The 15,138-nt window shown below is 35.3% G+C and overlaps 1 protein-coding gene across 3 annotated transcripts; it reads left to right on the top strand.

Moving 5' to 3' along the window:
* The first annotated feature begins 298 nt into the window (after nt 1-298).
* Nucleotides 299-10,437, top strand: LOC130734334 (aldehyde dehydrogenase family 3 member H1-like). Of its 3 annotated transcripts, XM_057586700.1 has the most exons (11): nt 299-563; nt 5,017-5,076; nt 7,247-7,315; nt 7,397-7,493; nt 7,609-7,815; nt 8,257-8,372; nt 8,470-8,574; nt 8,652-8,824; nt 8,929-9,019; nt 9,456-9,605; nt 9,947-10,437. In XM_057586700.1, the coding sequence occupies exons 1-11, from the start codon at nt 399-401 to the stop codon at nt 10,178-10,180; spliced, it is 1,467 nt and encodes a 488-aa protein (XP_057442683.1). In that variant the 5' UTR covers nt 299-398; the 3' UTR covers nt 10,181-10,437. The 3 variants fall into 3 exon arrangements, with proteins under 3 accessions (XP_057442683.1, XP_057442682.1, XP_057442681.1); XM_057586699.1 differs by lacking the exon at nt 5,017-5,076 and having other exon boundaries at nt 300-620; XM_057586698.1 differs by lacking the exon at nt 299-563 and having other exon boundaries at nt 4,676-5,076.
* Nucleotides 10,438-15,138: the final 4,701 nt, after the last annotated feature.

The following is a 15,138-nucleotide window of genomic DNA, read 5'->3' as shown; positions in this document are numbered from 1 at the left end:
TATTAAGTAATGAAGGAACAAGACAAACAATAAGAACTGAATCGCAAACAAGAGGACAATAAAAATCTATATAAAGTATAGACCAATAAGGTATAATATAATTAGTAGATAATTGAACTCCTTAAGGATCTAATTCAAGGCTCTATCTGCAAGTTGTGCGTATGGAAAAGTATTTATTCGAAGATACATATTTATTAAACGTGATTTCTAAACCTAGATGAATTTGTCTCAAGACTATCAAGTGTGGCATACTTTGAATATATATATATATAATATTATCTCTGTAGTCAAATGTTATCTATCTAATAAACAGATCATTGCTTGTATGCACACTTCTGTACATGACTTTCAGAGTTTCTTCTCACAAATAGAAGAGTTCTGATCTGTGCTCCAAATTCATGGCGTCTATCGCAAAAAAGCAGGTAGTGTTTGATTTAGAAGAAGCTTCAGCCATGGTTAAGGATCTGAGAGTAACCTTTGATTCTGGAAAGACTCGGAGCTATGAGTGGAGAGTTTCCCAGTTGAAAGCCCTTGTCCAGTTGTGTGAACAGCACGAGCAAGAGGTTGTGCGAGCTCTCTACTCTGATTTATCAAAACCTGAAACTGAATCTGTCATCGAGGTACTCAATTTCTCTCTCTCTCTAGAACTAAAATTCTACCTCACACACCTCAAAAGAGAGGTGAGAGGTGTGTGAGTAACATTATTCCTACCTCAATTCATGTGTTTATCTTTTTCAGTTTCTATTTTTATTTTTAAATCAACCTTTGAGTTTTGCTTGTTTTATTTGACTTTTTTTTTTTAAACTCAAGTACGCATGCTTTCATTTAATCATAGAAATCATACTTGTTTTATTTGACTTTAATTTCTAGATTGGATTTTAAGCTTTTTTAGACTATGTTTGGATTGATGGTAGGGAGTAGAATAGGATGAGAATTGAGATGAGATGAAAAAGAGTGAGTTAAATACATCTAATTTCATTGAATCTCTTCATTTTAGTTTGGAAGTGAAGTTATGAGATGGAATCAAAACACCAGTCACTTAAAATATTATAAATTTACAATTTAATTAAGGCATTCCACCTTGCCGTAGATAAAACGTAAGATTCAAATTCCTCACCATAAAACTTGTCACTCCTTCCTGGGCATCCCACCTCCACACTACTTTCTCATTCTTCCAACGTTATGTAGTGAGTGTGTTTGTTGTGTGGGAAAAGAAAACAAATAAATCCAACTATGTCAGTTCTCTCTATCCCATGTTTAAAAATATATCCATTCCTTTCAATGTGGCTGTTCTTCCTGTAACTTCTTTTTCGACTACGGGTCCTTTTTTCTTGTTACAAGGGTAATATAGTAATATTTTTTTTAACTCATTCGGCTTGTCTACTATTCAAATATTGAAGCGGTAACTTTCTACCGCTCCATCATAAAATACTCAAATAATAAAATGGAAATTTTATTCTATTCTATTCCGCTCCTTTATATTCTGTTATATTCCATTCTGCTTCGTTCCATTATGCTCCATCAATCCAAAGTACAAACATACCCTAACACGTTTTAATTTCTGTATAATGAGTTTTGATTTTCGTAAGAGTAGTCACTGGTCAATATATGTTTCTTTCGTTGGTTGTGACATTCGAACTACTACTATTGGAGTACTATTTAACAGTGCTAGGGGTGCACATGGGTTGAGTTGGATGGATTTTGATCAAAATAAAATCCGAACCGATCAAAATTGTCTGGGTTGGGTTGGGTTGGATTTCACGAATTTCTTCTTCGGACCCGATCCGAACCAACCCGACGAAGTTTGGATTGGGTTGGATGGATTTATTGGGTCACTATATTAAAAAATCTTGTAAAAATTATTATAAATTCAGAAAAAGTTATAAAAAATACTAAATATGTTATAATACTAAATAGCATGAAAAAGACAAAAAAAGTTATAGAAATAATACCACATAAATGACATATAGCCAAATGTCATGAAAATATAAAACTTCATTACCAAATGACATGAAACAATCTAATATAAATAGTATCTAAAAAGTGAAAAACAACCCTAAATGTCATGTCATGACACTTAGGACTTAAATGTCTCCAACATGCCAAATAACTATATATAAACATGTAACAAATAACTACGAACAAATACTCTAAGTTCAAATATGACAAATAACTACAAATACTTAAGTCTCAAAGTTTCAAAAAGTCATCACTCCGACACTAGCACTCCAAGTATGAGTAAAATTATAAAAATTATTATTATATGTATGGATTCTGCGTTGGGTTGGATGGATTTGAACTGAACTCGAAATCCGATCTGAACTTGGTTGGGTTGTATTAAAATCCATCCGACTAATCCGATTGTCCGATCAAACCCGCATTTTTTCTATTTGATCGGATTGGGTTGGGCGGGTTCATTGGATTTACCCGTCCCATGTTCACCCCTAAACAGTGCTATATACTAATTCTAATTGAAGCACAGCTGAACCTGCTAATCAATGAATGGTGATAAATCTTGTATTCTGTTTAGATCTAAAATGTGAATCATGAGCCAATTAAGTGATAGACTAAATTTTTTAATTCACCTAATCTTGCGGCCAGTCAATAGGTTGGTGGCTAAACTTGTCCAAAATTTGAAAAAAAATAAAAGAGGCTGACTTGTTAAGTAAGTTTACCTTGTCAAAAAATTTTAATAGCAAAAATGAATTAAGCGAACCAATTATGAATTATCAACTTAAAGCTTCAAAGAAAAAAATTAAACAAACATTTCATGGGAAAATACCAAAAAAAAAAAAGGAGAGAATGAGAAAAACAAACAAATTCGTTTTAATTTACTATCTATTAATGTGTAAATAGTTATTTTGTTCGCTTATAATTATTATAAGGTTAATGGGTCAATCACCTTACATATAGAAATAATAATTTTTATCATTGAAAGATAAATGATGATCAATTCAATTCACAAACATTTCATTAAAAAAAAAATCAATTCACAAAAGTAAAAATATGTGATCAAATTCAATTCTAAAAAGTTTATGTAGGATAGCTCCAAGTGGTAGAAGCTGGGGGACATATGTGTTGGGTAGGGGGTGCAATGATCGATTCCTTGCGGATGCAATTTTTCTTTCCGATGTAAAAAAAAAATTCAATCCTAAAAAAATAAAGGTAATAAGTAAATTTAATCTTTTTATGTTACATGAATAAAATGACAATTTCAGGGATTAGACTAAAATAACTACCCCTCAATTTCTGTTAAGCTATCATTAATTTAGGAAAGTTTTTTATTGTTATTCATTGGTGAACATTAAAGTTCAAGATAATGTTAATCATTTTGTAATCATATCATTAACTTTTTCGACAAATCAATCATATCATTACCTTACAAGAGTAACAAATAAGCCAACACTCATTTAATAAAGAAAAAGAAAGAGTAACGAATAAGAAAGAAATAAATTAAATTAATGCAATTTGATTATTTCGGATATTATTCCGGTATCTTCTTAATGCAATCCAAATATTCGGTAAAAAGAAGTAATTTGTTTTTTGAACTCGGTAAAAAGAAGGAACAAAGAAGAAAGAAATAAATTAAATTAATGGAAAACTTAAATATGTAAATGATAACTTTCATAAAAATGAAAATATGTGTTAATTTTTTTAATATCTGGTCAAAACTCTTAAATGAATTGGGAGTAGTCATCTCTTAATAGCCAATAATGAAATGCTGCCAAAGAAGAGACCACCGAAGTCTATGATGATCATCCCTTAATACTTTATATCTTTTTTTTATCTTCTAAGAGGGATCCATTTTTGAACTTTTCTTATTCAATTTATATGTCTTATAATTCTACTACTTAAGCTATTATTTGGGGACTTAATATTTTTACTTTAATTAATTATATTTTTACTTTTAATTTTTTAGTGCTGAAACTTAAACTACAAACAAAATGAATTCTACGTGTAGTTCTTTAATTTTCGCCTGAAACGTTTGAATGAAGAGAAAAACATCTACATACATTAGACAGAACATCAATGACATATTGTCGAGATAAGTAAAAGCTCACTATTAAGTTAGAGCGCTAGAGTAACTCTTTGAAGAGAGTTGTCTACTAATTGAAATTTTACTGGACGCATATGATTAGAAACATCCGCCTAAGAAGATGTGAGAGCTAAACTCAAAATCTGTGTCCTCGAGGCTCGAATGATAGCTCAAATGAGGTAAGAACTAGGAGACATATGAGTTAGAAATGAGATGTTAACAGATCGATCCCTGAATAATGCAATTTATCTAAATTTATCTTTCCGATGTAAAAAAAAAAAATTCAAAATATTTTGCCGGTTTTTTTTTTATTTTTTTTTCACATCGGAAAGTTAAATTGCACCTGTTAGAGAATCGATTCTTGAACCTCTCCATATCCATCTCATATGTTCCTCAGTTTCTACCACTTGAGTTATCTCGTGACAACAAAATCTGTTGCTCCTTATGCCAACCTAAAGATAACTGAATGTAGTTTTTACAAAGGTTCTATATATGTAAACATTTTATGATCTTTATTCTTTAAGGCATAACCTATTTGGCTCACCAATGAAAAAGAAAGATATGTAGTCAAAAAAGTCAATCACATACAGGTAATAATGAAATGAAATGCCGCGAAAGCAGGGACCGCCACGACCTATAATAGAGCAATACACGACACTGCACGCAGCACTGTTCAGTTCATGTTCACCCACTCTCACCTTCTTTCTTCTCGTTTCCTTTCACTTCACTCAATCCAATTCAATATATAAACCTCATCAATCAATCAACCCCTTCCTCAATCTTCCACCACCCTGATTCTTCGTACAATGTCAGAGAACACGAAGAACGAAACTACCAAACCACCGTTTGACGCCGTAGCGGCGACGCTCCTCACGACGGAGCTCAGAGAAACCTTCGCCTCCGGCAAAACGCGGAGCTACGAGTGGCGAGCCTCGCAGCTCCACGCGCTCTCGCGGCTCGTCGCTGATCACGAGAAGCAGATCGTCGACGCTCTCCGAAATGATCTCGATAAGCCGCCGCTCGAAACCGTCGCGTACGAGGTTAGCCGCCTCTGTTCTGATTCGTGTCGTTTATTTCATTCTATCGCCGTCACTAGTTGCGTTTTGATTTTTGTTTATTGATTTTTTATTAATTAGGCGCTTTTTCTAGATTTATTATTTTATTTTTTATAGCGGCGCTGTTTCTAGATGAGTTTGTGTTATTGATTTTTACGAGATGCATGTCGTCGCAGTGATAACAAGTGGTTGTTCGAACTCCTAGGTCGCCGAGTGTTTGATTCTTAGGAGTCTCAGACTGGGAGATCTTTAGCTTTCACTACACTCGAATGTACCCGGGTACACCTGAGTGGGGTGAAAATAATGAGAGCAAATTAATATATCAAAAAAGATAAGATGAGTTTATTTTTTTTGGTTTGTGTGTGTGAAGATAAGATGAATTTTTTTTTGGTTTGTGTGTGCAGTTCATTTATTAGAGGTTCCAATTTTATGGGGACAAAGGGTAAAAGTGCTGATGATAGAGGGTGCTTGTTTGGGTTTTATTGTGTGTGTACGCTGTCCTATGAAAATCAAAGTGAATCAGCATTGACATGTGTTCTGTTTTCTCAGGACACCATTTAGGGGTGTTGAGTATTAATGGTGCTACCTTCAACTCCCACATTTAGGGGTGGGCCAATCTTGTTGTGGCTCTCTCAGTCTCAGCTATTGTCTGTGAACCTTGTTTTGAAATTTATTGCTTGATGTGTACTATGCTTCAATTAATGTGAAGGGGATGGAATAACTGAAATGGTAGGGACTGGTAGTAAATTATTGTTTCATGTAGAATGAAATATATTTCATGATGTAAACTACCCATCTTTTCGTTTTTCTTTACTATATATATGATAGAAATGTCAAATTCACTGAATGATAACATTCCAAAGATTGAATTCCTAAATATTGCCAAAATATGGAGTTTGAAAGTTGTCCTTAGTCCCTTCTAGTTTCTTGGGTTTCTGTTTTTATAATTTTGGGTGTTTGTGGCATGTTGGTTGGGGTCCTTGTGCATTAAGTGTGTGTTTCTGGTGGATCATAAGCCGTTACATTTTTCCATGAGGTTGATAGCTCCTTTGGTAGTACTACTTATCAAGGACATACTTATCAGTTCATGCATTGTGTGCTTTTTTGAACAAGAAATTCTGTGCCACATTAAAGGTTGGCCTAACTGGTAGGTGGTGATTATTTCAATTCCTACTTGTGGTTTAAATACCTCTATAAGCCGTTGCTACCAATTGTGACATGCCTAGACCTTAAAAATAGTCCATCCTTGCCTTGCCTCCACCATGAACATTCTCAAACCCAAAAAACAAATGAAAATCTTTGCTGTGAAAAGTCCAGTTTTATTGCTCTACTAGACCCTTATGTTTTTTAGTAATGCCAAGTGTGTACCAGGCAACTCATAGTTAAAGGTTTCAATAATCATTTTCATTAGGGTTATGCAGATTAAATATCCTATTCCTTATTTTAATTTGTATCTTAGGCTGCTCTTGCTTTACAGTCTTGCCTAACTTGTATCTCCAAACTTTTCCACTATTTTTATTGAAATTTATAAGATTTCATTAGGTTGGTTGGTCTGTGTATGGATTGGATATATTTGATGATGTGAAATTAGTGGTCCTGTACATTCGGTCATTAATACCTGATCAAGTGTGAACCAGTTATAGTATAAGAATTACTAGCAGCACACACTTTTAATGACACACTCAACACACTCTTTGTGCTTGGTTTATTTTTTGAAAAGACAATACATCTCTTAAGAAGTAAGAGAAATGTCAATTACAATGAGTGTGTTGGAGTGTGTCCTTAAAAAAGTGTGTTGCTAGCACTCCTCGTTGTAGTATTTATCATCTAGGTAGTCTCGGAATTTGTTTTCCCCTTGAATTGGAACTTATCCCACTCTTCTTCCTTTTGATAGTAAACTAATTTGGAAAAGAACCTAAATACTTTTAAGTCAAGATACTGACAAGTTTTACATATTAACTTAAGATATATTGCTTGCAACTAAAGAAAACATTCTTTTGGACCTTCTAATAAGGACATGAAACTGAAAATGTGGAATGAAAACCTGATTTCCCGGCTATTGCTTATTAGATTGTTGAACGGTTAGTTAATCAACAAAACAGTGTTAAATATGATATTTTCTACCTTCTTGTAACTGGTGTAATTTGTATTGCAGGTTGCCATGTTAAAAAACTCATGTAATGTTGCACTCAAGGAATTGAAAAATTGGATGACTCCTGAAAAGGTATATTTTATTTGAATTTATTTGATTACATTATTTGACATGATTCTTTTGATTGATCACATAAGTTTATCTTTAGTGCAGGTCAAAACTTCGATCACAACTTTTCCTTCTTCAGCTGAAATAGTATCTGAACCACTTGGGGTTGTGTTGGTTATCTCTGCCTGGAACTATCCCTTTCGTATGTTAATATTTACTTGACTTTGTTTCTTATGCTCTTGAGCTGATATCTCACTTTCTTCTCTCGAATCTTTGTCTTCAAAATCTATAACGAAAGAATTGCATGCTCTTTCCAGTCTTGTCACTTGATCCAGTCATTGGAGCTATTGCAGCCGGTAACGCTGTGGTTCTAAAACCATCAGAAATTTCTCCAGCCACATCGTCACTGCTGGCGAAACTGCTTGGGGAATACATGGATAACTCATCTATAAGAGTTGTTGAGGGTGCAGTTGATGAAACATCTGCATTACTGCAGCAGAAGTGGGACAAAATTTTCTACACAGGTATTCCTTGTGGAAATAATTAACTCAAAAATGAAATTTTGAGCAGAGTTTCTTCTTCTTGAATTATCTTTAGAGGCATACACATTATTGAATCACAACATTTCGGTAATGTGATATTTACTTGGGAAAGCAGGATAGGATTTTCTCCTCCAATATGTTGAAGTTGTCTCAGTGAATGATAGGATATATTTAAGTAAAGTAACCAAGTTCCTCTGTTCTTGTTTCATATTTTCAATTGTGCTCACTATGCTTGTTGGAATCCGTGTCGTATTGCTAAGACACTTGGTGTCACTGTGTCAGTACAGTCTTATAAGAATTTCAATAAGTACACATAAATCTAATGCTTGCTGGTCTTGAATGTTTGCTTGGAAGTTTTAGTACAATGATTCTTGGCTCTGGGCCTGGAGATATTTGGTACTTAAATAGTTGCTGGATATTTAGGGAATGGAAGAGTGGGACGCATTGTGATGGCTGCTGCTGCAAAGCACCTTACACCAGTCGTGCTGGAGCTTGGAGGAAAATCTCCGGTTGTTGTCGATTCAAATATAAACTTAAAGGTATAGCTTAGCTCTCTTTTATTTATATCAATTAATTTCTGTTGCCTGAACCTCCTTGCATCTCATTTATTACTTAATTTGAATTTGAACCGGCAAGGTAGCAGCTAGGCGGATAATTGCTGGAAAGTGGGGTGGTAACAATGGACAAGCTTGCGTTTCTCCAGATTATATCATAACAACAAAAGACTATGCCCCCAAGTTGGTAATAAGTTTTTCCTAAATAAAGTTAGAATTCTTAATGTTTCTGTCTGTTTAGTGTTTGGTGCCTTTTAATTCTAGGTGGATGCCCTAAAGTCTGAGTTGGAGAAATTTTACGGAAAGAACCCATTAGAATCGAAAGATATATCCCGAATAGTGAATTCCAACCACTTTGCTCGCTTGATAAAGCTCTTGGATGATGATAAGGTTTCTGGTAAGATTGTTTATGGAGGTGAAAAGGACGAAAGCAAATTGTAAGCTCTCTGTCTGCTTTTTGCGGTACTTTGTTATGAAGTTTTATTTTAGTGAAATAAAAATATAGTTGACACTTGGATTTCTCTTTTTCCTCAAATTACAGGAGGATTAGCCCCACTATTCTGTTGGATGTCCCGCGAGATTCTTTGATAATGAGTGAGGAGATATTTGGTCCCTTACTTCCCATCCTCGTGGTACGAATTTTGACAACAAAGTAACCTTTTCTGTGAGTCTTTGTTCAAATTCCATTGTTTTCTTTGGCTCTTTACTTGCTTTTACAGTAGTCTCATGAAAAGAAATATACAGTTTTTCAATTGGTTTGCAAGCTGCATGAGTAATTGATATGTTCCTTTTTATGTAGGATATAACATCTTTCTTAGTGTAAAATAACTACTAGATATAACATCTTTCTGGCAAGACCATGGTGGGGGGATTTCAATTATCATGTCCAAATATCAACAAAACCAATAGCTTGTAATACTTTCTAGACATTTGAAGAATTTAAAGCCAATTGTTATCTTATCTAACCTGGAACTAGGAGATTGTAAATTTTGAAGTGTACAACTGTACATTAGTAAATATAGCCACAGCTAATAAATTACTTTTTTTTATTCCCCATGCTTGGAACAGGTTGATAAGCTGGAAGAAAGCTTTGATGTGATCAATACATGGCCAAAGCCTCTCGCTGCGTATATTTTTACATCCAACAAAAAGCTCAAGGAGCAGTTTGTTATGACTGTTTCTGCTGGCGGTTTGGTTGTCAATGATACTACTGTTCATGTAATTTTTCTTTTCCTTTACTGTCTATCTTCGAATCCCTGAGTTTTGATTTGAGTATGCCTCTCTATGTGATTCTTATATGAAAACAGGACATAGGTAAATATGCTCAGTAATAACCTTTCAAGTCGTATGATAATTACCAACAATTCCTTGTTTTAAAAGTACCTATAGATCTAAACAATTTTCATAATTAATGTGCAGAACTGCAGATTGCTTTACATTTTCAGCTTTCATTTGCTTAAATGAAGAGGCATATCTTGTTTCCTGTTTTGAATCATTTGAAATATGAGCACTTTTCATCTGTGTTTCTGTTTTCCATTTGGCCTTTCCACCTGATGCAGCTTGCAGTTCACACTTTGCCATTTGGAGGAGTTGGTGAGAGTGGATTAGGTGCATATCATGGGAAATTCTCATTTGATGCTTTCAGCCACAAGAAATCAGTTCTTTATCGTGGTTTTTTTGGTGACGCGGCAATAAGATACCCACCGTACACGAATACAAAAATGAGATTACTGAAGGCTCTCATTGGTGGTGGCATAATTGGGGTCATCCGTGCCCTGTTTGGATCGTCTTAGAATTCGTCTTGGAATCTCGCAAATATTGATACATCTGATATCATGGTTTCATTGTATTTTAACGTCCAATTCAGTTTTTTACTCATCTCATTAAACCACAACTATACATGATAGTAAATCATGTATTGATGCCCTGTGGTTGTTCTGCCATATGAGAGGCAATGCTAGAACTGACATTACATGTACTCATAAGTTTATTTCTAGCATGTTATTTAAGGAAGTAAACTCATCATAAATGGAAATCCTGGTTTTGATTAGTTATGTTGATCTATCGTGCCAGTTAAGACGTCTTCCTAAGAGCTGTCTAATAAGATTTTGAAATTGGAATTGAAATATGATTTCGTGTTTACTCAAAGGGCATAACTTCTTTTGTAAACAATGATAAATCTAATAGCCAGCCAAGCAGTAATAATTGTATTAAAGAAAAACACCAAATAGAGCGATTTGCAACGCTACACTGAGTACACTTTGTGGTGGATTTCTAAGAAAATATTTGAAGAGGACAAAATTTAAGATGTACAGCACACTCTATTTGATCAATACAATTTTTTTTGCAGGTTTTCCTTTTTGTAATGCTGTCTTTATTGCTTAAAGTTGTTAAAATAACAATGTAACTAGTAGCAGCAATTGGGGTTACGAATTAGTCCATAATTTAGTGAGAGTTCTAAAAAATGTAAATCTGTGTCATGGTTGTTAGCAATTTACTTGTTAGGGAAAGAAGTCTCAATGTTAGTTTTAATGATGATAAATGACAAAGTATTATCATATGCCACTAAAATCTTATTTACATATAGGTACAAAGATCATATGATAAGAAATTGTCAATGATAAAAGATGAATGTAGTACAACGTCTATTATACAAAGCATCAGATGAAGAAACCAAGAAAAAAAAGATCGAAATTTGCGAAGTCATATCATTTGAAGGAATGTTTACAAGATCAAGCAAGTCAAGAAGACAACACAAGTTATAACGTCTACTCAAGATACAATGACTCCATTGTCTCACAACCTACAAAATCAAAATCTATTATTTTAGAGATCGAGAAGCAAAGGACCTTGAAGTCAGAATATGAACAAAGAGATGAAGGATCTTATTGACAAATAAATACATCTAAGCTCATTGTGAAGTACCCATCGACAGAAGAAGTATAGTACAAATAATTAATGGTGTCAAAACGTTTTCTGGCTTGATGCCTTTCTCATCTTATTCCACACTAATATATAATACAGCAGATTTACAATTGTTAATGACATATAATTGTACTTCCTAATTTGTGCAATCTAAAATAGGAATATAAATATCCTACAGTAAACCTATTGATTCTATTCTAAATAATACAATGTATAATAGGAAACACCACTAATAGCAGATTATATCTGCCTTAACATCCCCCCTCAAATTGATGCGGTTGGTCAAGAAGCATCAATTTGCTAAGCAGAAACTGATGACAAGGTTGAGGAACAGCTTTCGTGAAGATATCAGCAAGCTGGAGCTGGGAGGTGACATGAGGAAGAGAGATAACACGATCATCAAAAGCCTCACGAATAGAATGACAGTCCACTTCAATATGCTTAGTACGCTCATGAAAAACTGGATTGGCAGCAGTTTGAATAGCACTAGTGTTATCAGCATAAAGAGGGGTTGCATCATGCTGAGGGAAGCCAAGTTCAGCCAACAAGCCACGAAGCCAAATGATCTCTGAACAAGCAGCAGACATAGCACGATATTCAGACTCTGTGGATGACTTGGAAACTCGTACTTGCTTTTTACTCTTCCAAGAAATCAGGGCAGGACCAAGAAATATACACCAACCGGAGACAGATCGCCGAGAGTCAGGACAACCAGCCCAATCTGCATCACTATATCCAAGCAGTTGGAGCGATGTACGACCAGGAAAGAACAAACCCCGACATGAGGTTCCCCGCAAGTAACGAATTATGCGACGGACGGCAGCCATATGATGATGACGAGGAGCATGCATGAACTGACTAACTTTTTGTACTGCAAAGGAAATGTCAGGACGTGTAATGGTCAAGTAATTAAGACTTCCCACTAACTGACGATATACCAAAAGATCAGGCATAAGATCACCATCATCACGATGATATTTGACATTAACATCCAAAGGAGTATCCACAGGAATTGCAGACTGAAGTCCAGCCATAGAAATTAAATCCTCGGTATACTTATGCTGATGAAGAAAGATGCCTTGGGGATTTGAATGAACCTCAAGACCCAAGAAGTAGTGAAGACAACCAAGATCTTTCATATGAAAAGAGGTTTGAAGTTGCTGTTTAAGCTGATGGATAGCTGCTTGATCAGAGCCTGTGATAACTATGTCATCAACATAAATGAGGAGAAGAACAATCCCAGCGGTCGTTTGATGAATAAATAAAGAGGAGTCATAATGACTCTGTCTGAAGGAGAAACCAAGAAGAGTAGACCGAAATTTCTCAAACCATGCTCGGGGAGCTTGTTTGAGACCATAGAGAGAACGCTTGAGTTTGCTGTTGGTAAATTCGCAAGTGTACGAATCCACCCGGTTTTAATTATCGAACCACAAGGATTGTGAGTGACTAAATTCAGTTTAAGTCTTGAGTATGAAGGTTTGTTTTATTGAAATAGAGATATGTCGATGTAGTAAAGATGAAATAAACAAAAACTCAGAAAAGAACATGCTTTGGGTTCTTGCTCAACTAGTCAATTTAAGCACATCATTCTAAGCACATGTTTTCATGGATCTCTCCTTGATGCTATAGCCTAATTACTCACTTATTGATTCCTCACATAAGCAATTCTCCCATACTAAAAGCTAAGCCCAATTCCTTGTGTACTTAGTCATTTATATGAGGTTTTAGATCATGCAATTTCAGGCCAACAAACCCCAACCCTTCCTCTATTCCAAGTAGCAAGCATACAAGGGTGAGAGAAATGAAACACAGAACCAAGAAGTGCAAGTGAGTCAGGATACTCCAGGGAAATTATATGGTCAAAGATGGACCCTTGTGGACTCACATCGACTCTATCCTCAAGACAACACTTAGAAGACCGAAGTCTCTCCCTCTCTTTCCCAAACATACAATCACTCCCCAAAAGAAAGCACAAAGTATCCACTTGAAAACATTTTCAAAACCAGCATCATGTGAGTGAGCAAGACTTGGGAACATGTCATTTGAGTATAAGGAATAAAGACCAAGGTATAAAGACTCTACTAACAATGCATGATCAAAGGATAAACAAAATCTATAAAAGAAAAATATGCTAAAAATGCATGGACTAAAACTCAGAGTAAGAAAAGAACCTCCTTCCAAGTGATTGAGTGCTTCCAAGTGTTATCCACTTTTATTTCCTGAAAACTAACAAAAGAAACCAAAACGTAAACTTGAAAAAAAAACATGGGTTGTCTCCCATTCAGCCCTAAGTTATAGTCCTAGGTAGACTAAACTTCAAACTCGTAACATAAACAAAAAATCACAAACAATCCCCGGCAACGGCGCCAAAAACTTGTTGGTAAATCCGCAAGTGTACGAATCCACCCAATTTTAATTATTGAACCACAGGGATTGTGAGTGACTAAATTCAGTTTAAGTCTTGAGTATGAAGGTTTGTTTTATTGAAATAGAGATATGTCGATGTAGTAAAGATGAAATAAACAAAAACTCAGAAAAGAACATGCTTTGGGTTCTTGCTCAACTAGTCAATTTAAGCACATCATTCTAAGAACATGTTCTCATGGATCTCTCCTTGATGCTATAGCCTAATTACTCACTTATTGATTCCTCACATAAGCAATTCTCCCATACTAAAAGCTAAGCCCAATTCCTTGTGTACTTAGTCATTTATATGAGGTTTTAGATCATGCAATTTCAGGCCAATAAACCCCAACCCTTCCTCTATTCCTAGTAGCCAAGATAGAAGGGGCAATCCCACATCAAGTCCCAATTCTATAACAAACTTCCGTTATGATTATAGAAAAGCAAAAAGCTAGTATGCATTCAAGCTTAGATTGATATTCAGAAAATGGGATTCAAAGAGAGAAGAAGAACATATGGGAAAGAACTTAAGATTATAACTTAAACATGAAAAGTCTTACATGAAAACCAAAGCAATAGAAGAGAGATTAGCCAAGCATGGCAAGAGCCATGCTTGGCTAAGAACCTGAACTACAAGCTTGGAAGCCTTCTCTCACTCTCCTAGATGATCCTCTACCTCTGAATTTTACAAAGTATGAAAAGATATCAAAAGATTCCCAAATAAAATGACTAAAATCCTGTTTATAGGCAAAATGGGTGAGTCTGGGCGCTCAAGCGCTGCCCTGGGGCGCTTAAGCGCCAGACACAAAGTTCGCTTCTGGAGTGCTGGCGCTCAGGCGCCAGGCATGGGCGCGTGAGCGCCAGACACACGTTTCTGGTGACTTTTTAGCTTTTGTAACCCTCCCTTTGAATGATTCCATCATTTCTTCAAGCAATTGGCCTTCCCTCTTCATGAGTTACCTGCTACTCTCAGGCTGAAGCACTTAAAGACAAGGACAAGTAATAATATCAAGAAATTCAAAGGGTTTTTAATCACCTTAGTCCTCACAAATTAATGGAAAAACTAATGCAAGTCCTAGACTCTATAAAAATGCAAGAAAGACCCTTATAAAACTATGTAATTACTTAAATGAAGCAAAAACACGAATAAAAGTACAAATGCATGAGAATGCATGAAACACTACATGAGACATAAGAAAAAGACTCAAAACTAGCAAGGAGATGACCCTAAAAACACTACTAAATCCGGGTCATCATTTGCACACACCTGTGGAGGAAGAAAACAGACCTTGAGGATGGGTCATATAGATGTCCTCGGCCAAGTCACCATGAAGAAAATCATTTTTCACATCCATTTGATGGAGTGACCATGCTTTGGAGGCAGCAATGGAAAGAATGATGCGAACAATAGTCATCTTGGCCA

The sequence above is a fragment of the Lotus japonicus genome, chromosome 1 (assembly GCF_012489685.1).
Source record: "Lotus japonicus ecotype B-129 chromosome 1, LjGifu_v1.2".
In the NCBI taxonomy this organism is placed as follows: domain Eukaryota; kingdom Viridiplantae; phylum Streptophyta; class Magnoliopsida; order Fabales; family Fabaceae; genus Lotus; species Lotus japonicus.
Note: the sequence above shows the minus strand (reverse complement) of the source record. Positions and strands in the feature narration are given on the sequence as shown.

Bases quoted from the DNA above. Each gene is read 5' to 3' on its own strand.
- LOC130734334 (XM_057586698.1), top strand. From the start codon at position 4,843: ATGTCAGAGAACACGAAGAACGAAACTACCAAACCACCGTTTGACGCC. The intron at 7,316-7,396 runs GTATATTTTATT...TCTTTAGTGCAG, and splicing joins ATTGGATGACTCCTGAAAAG to GTCAAAACTTCGATCACAAC. The intron at 9,020-9,455 runs GTACGAATTTTG...TGCTTGGAACAG, and splicing joins CCTTACTTCCCATCCTCGTG to GTTGATAAGCTGGAAGAAAG.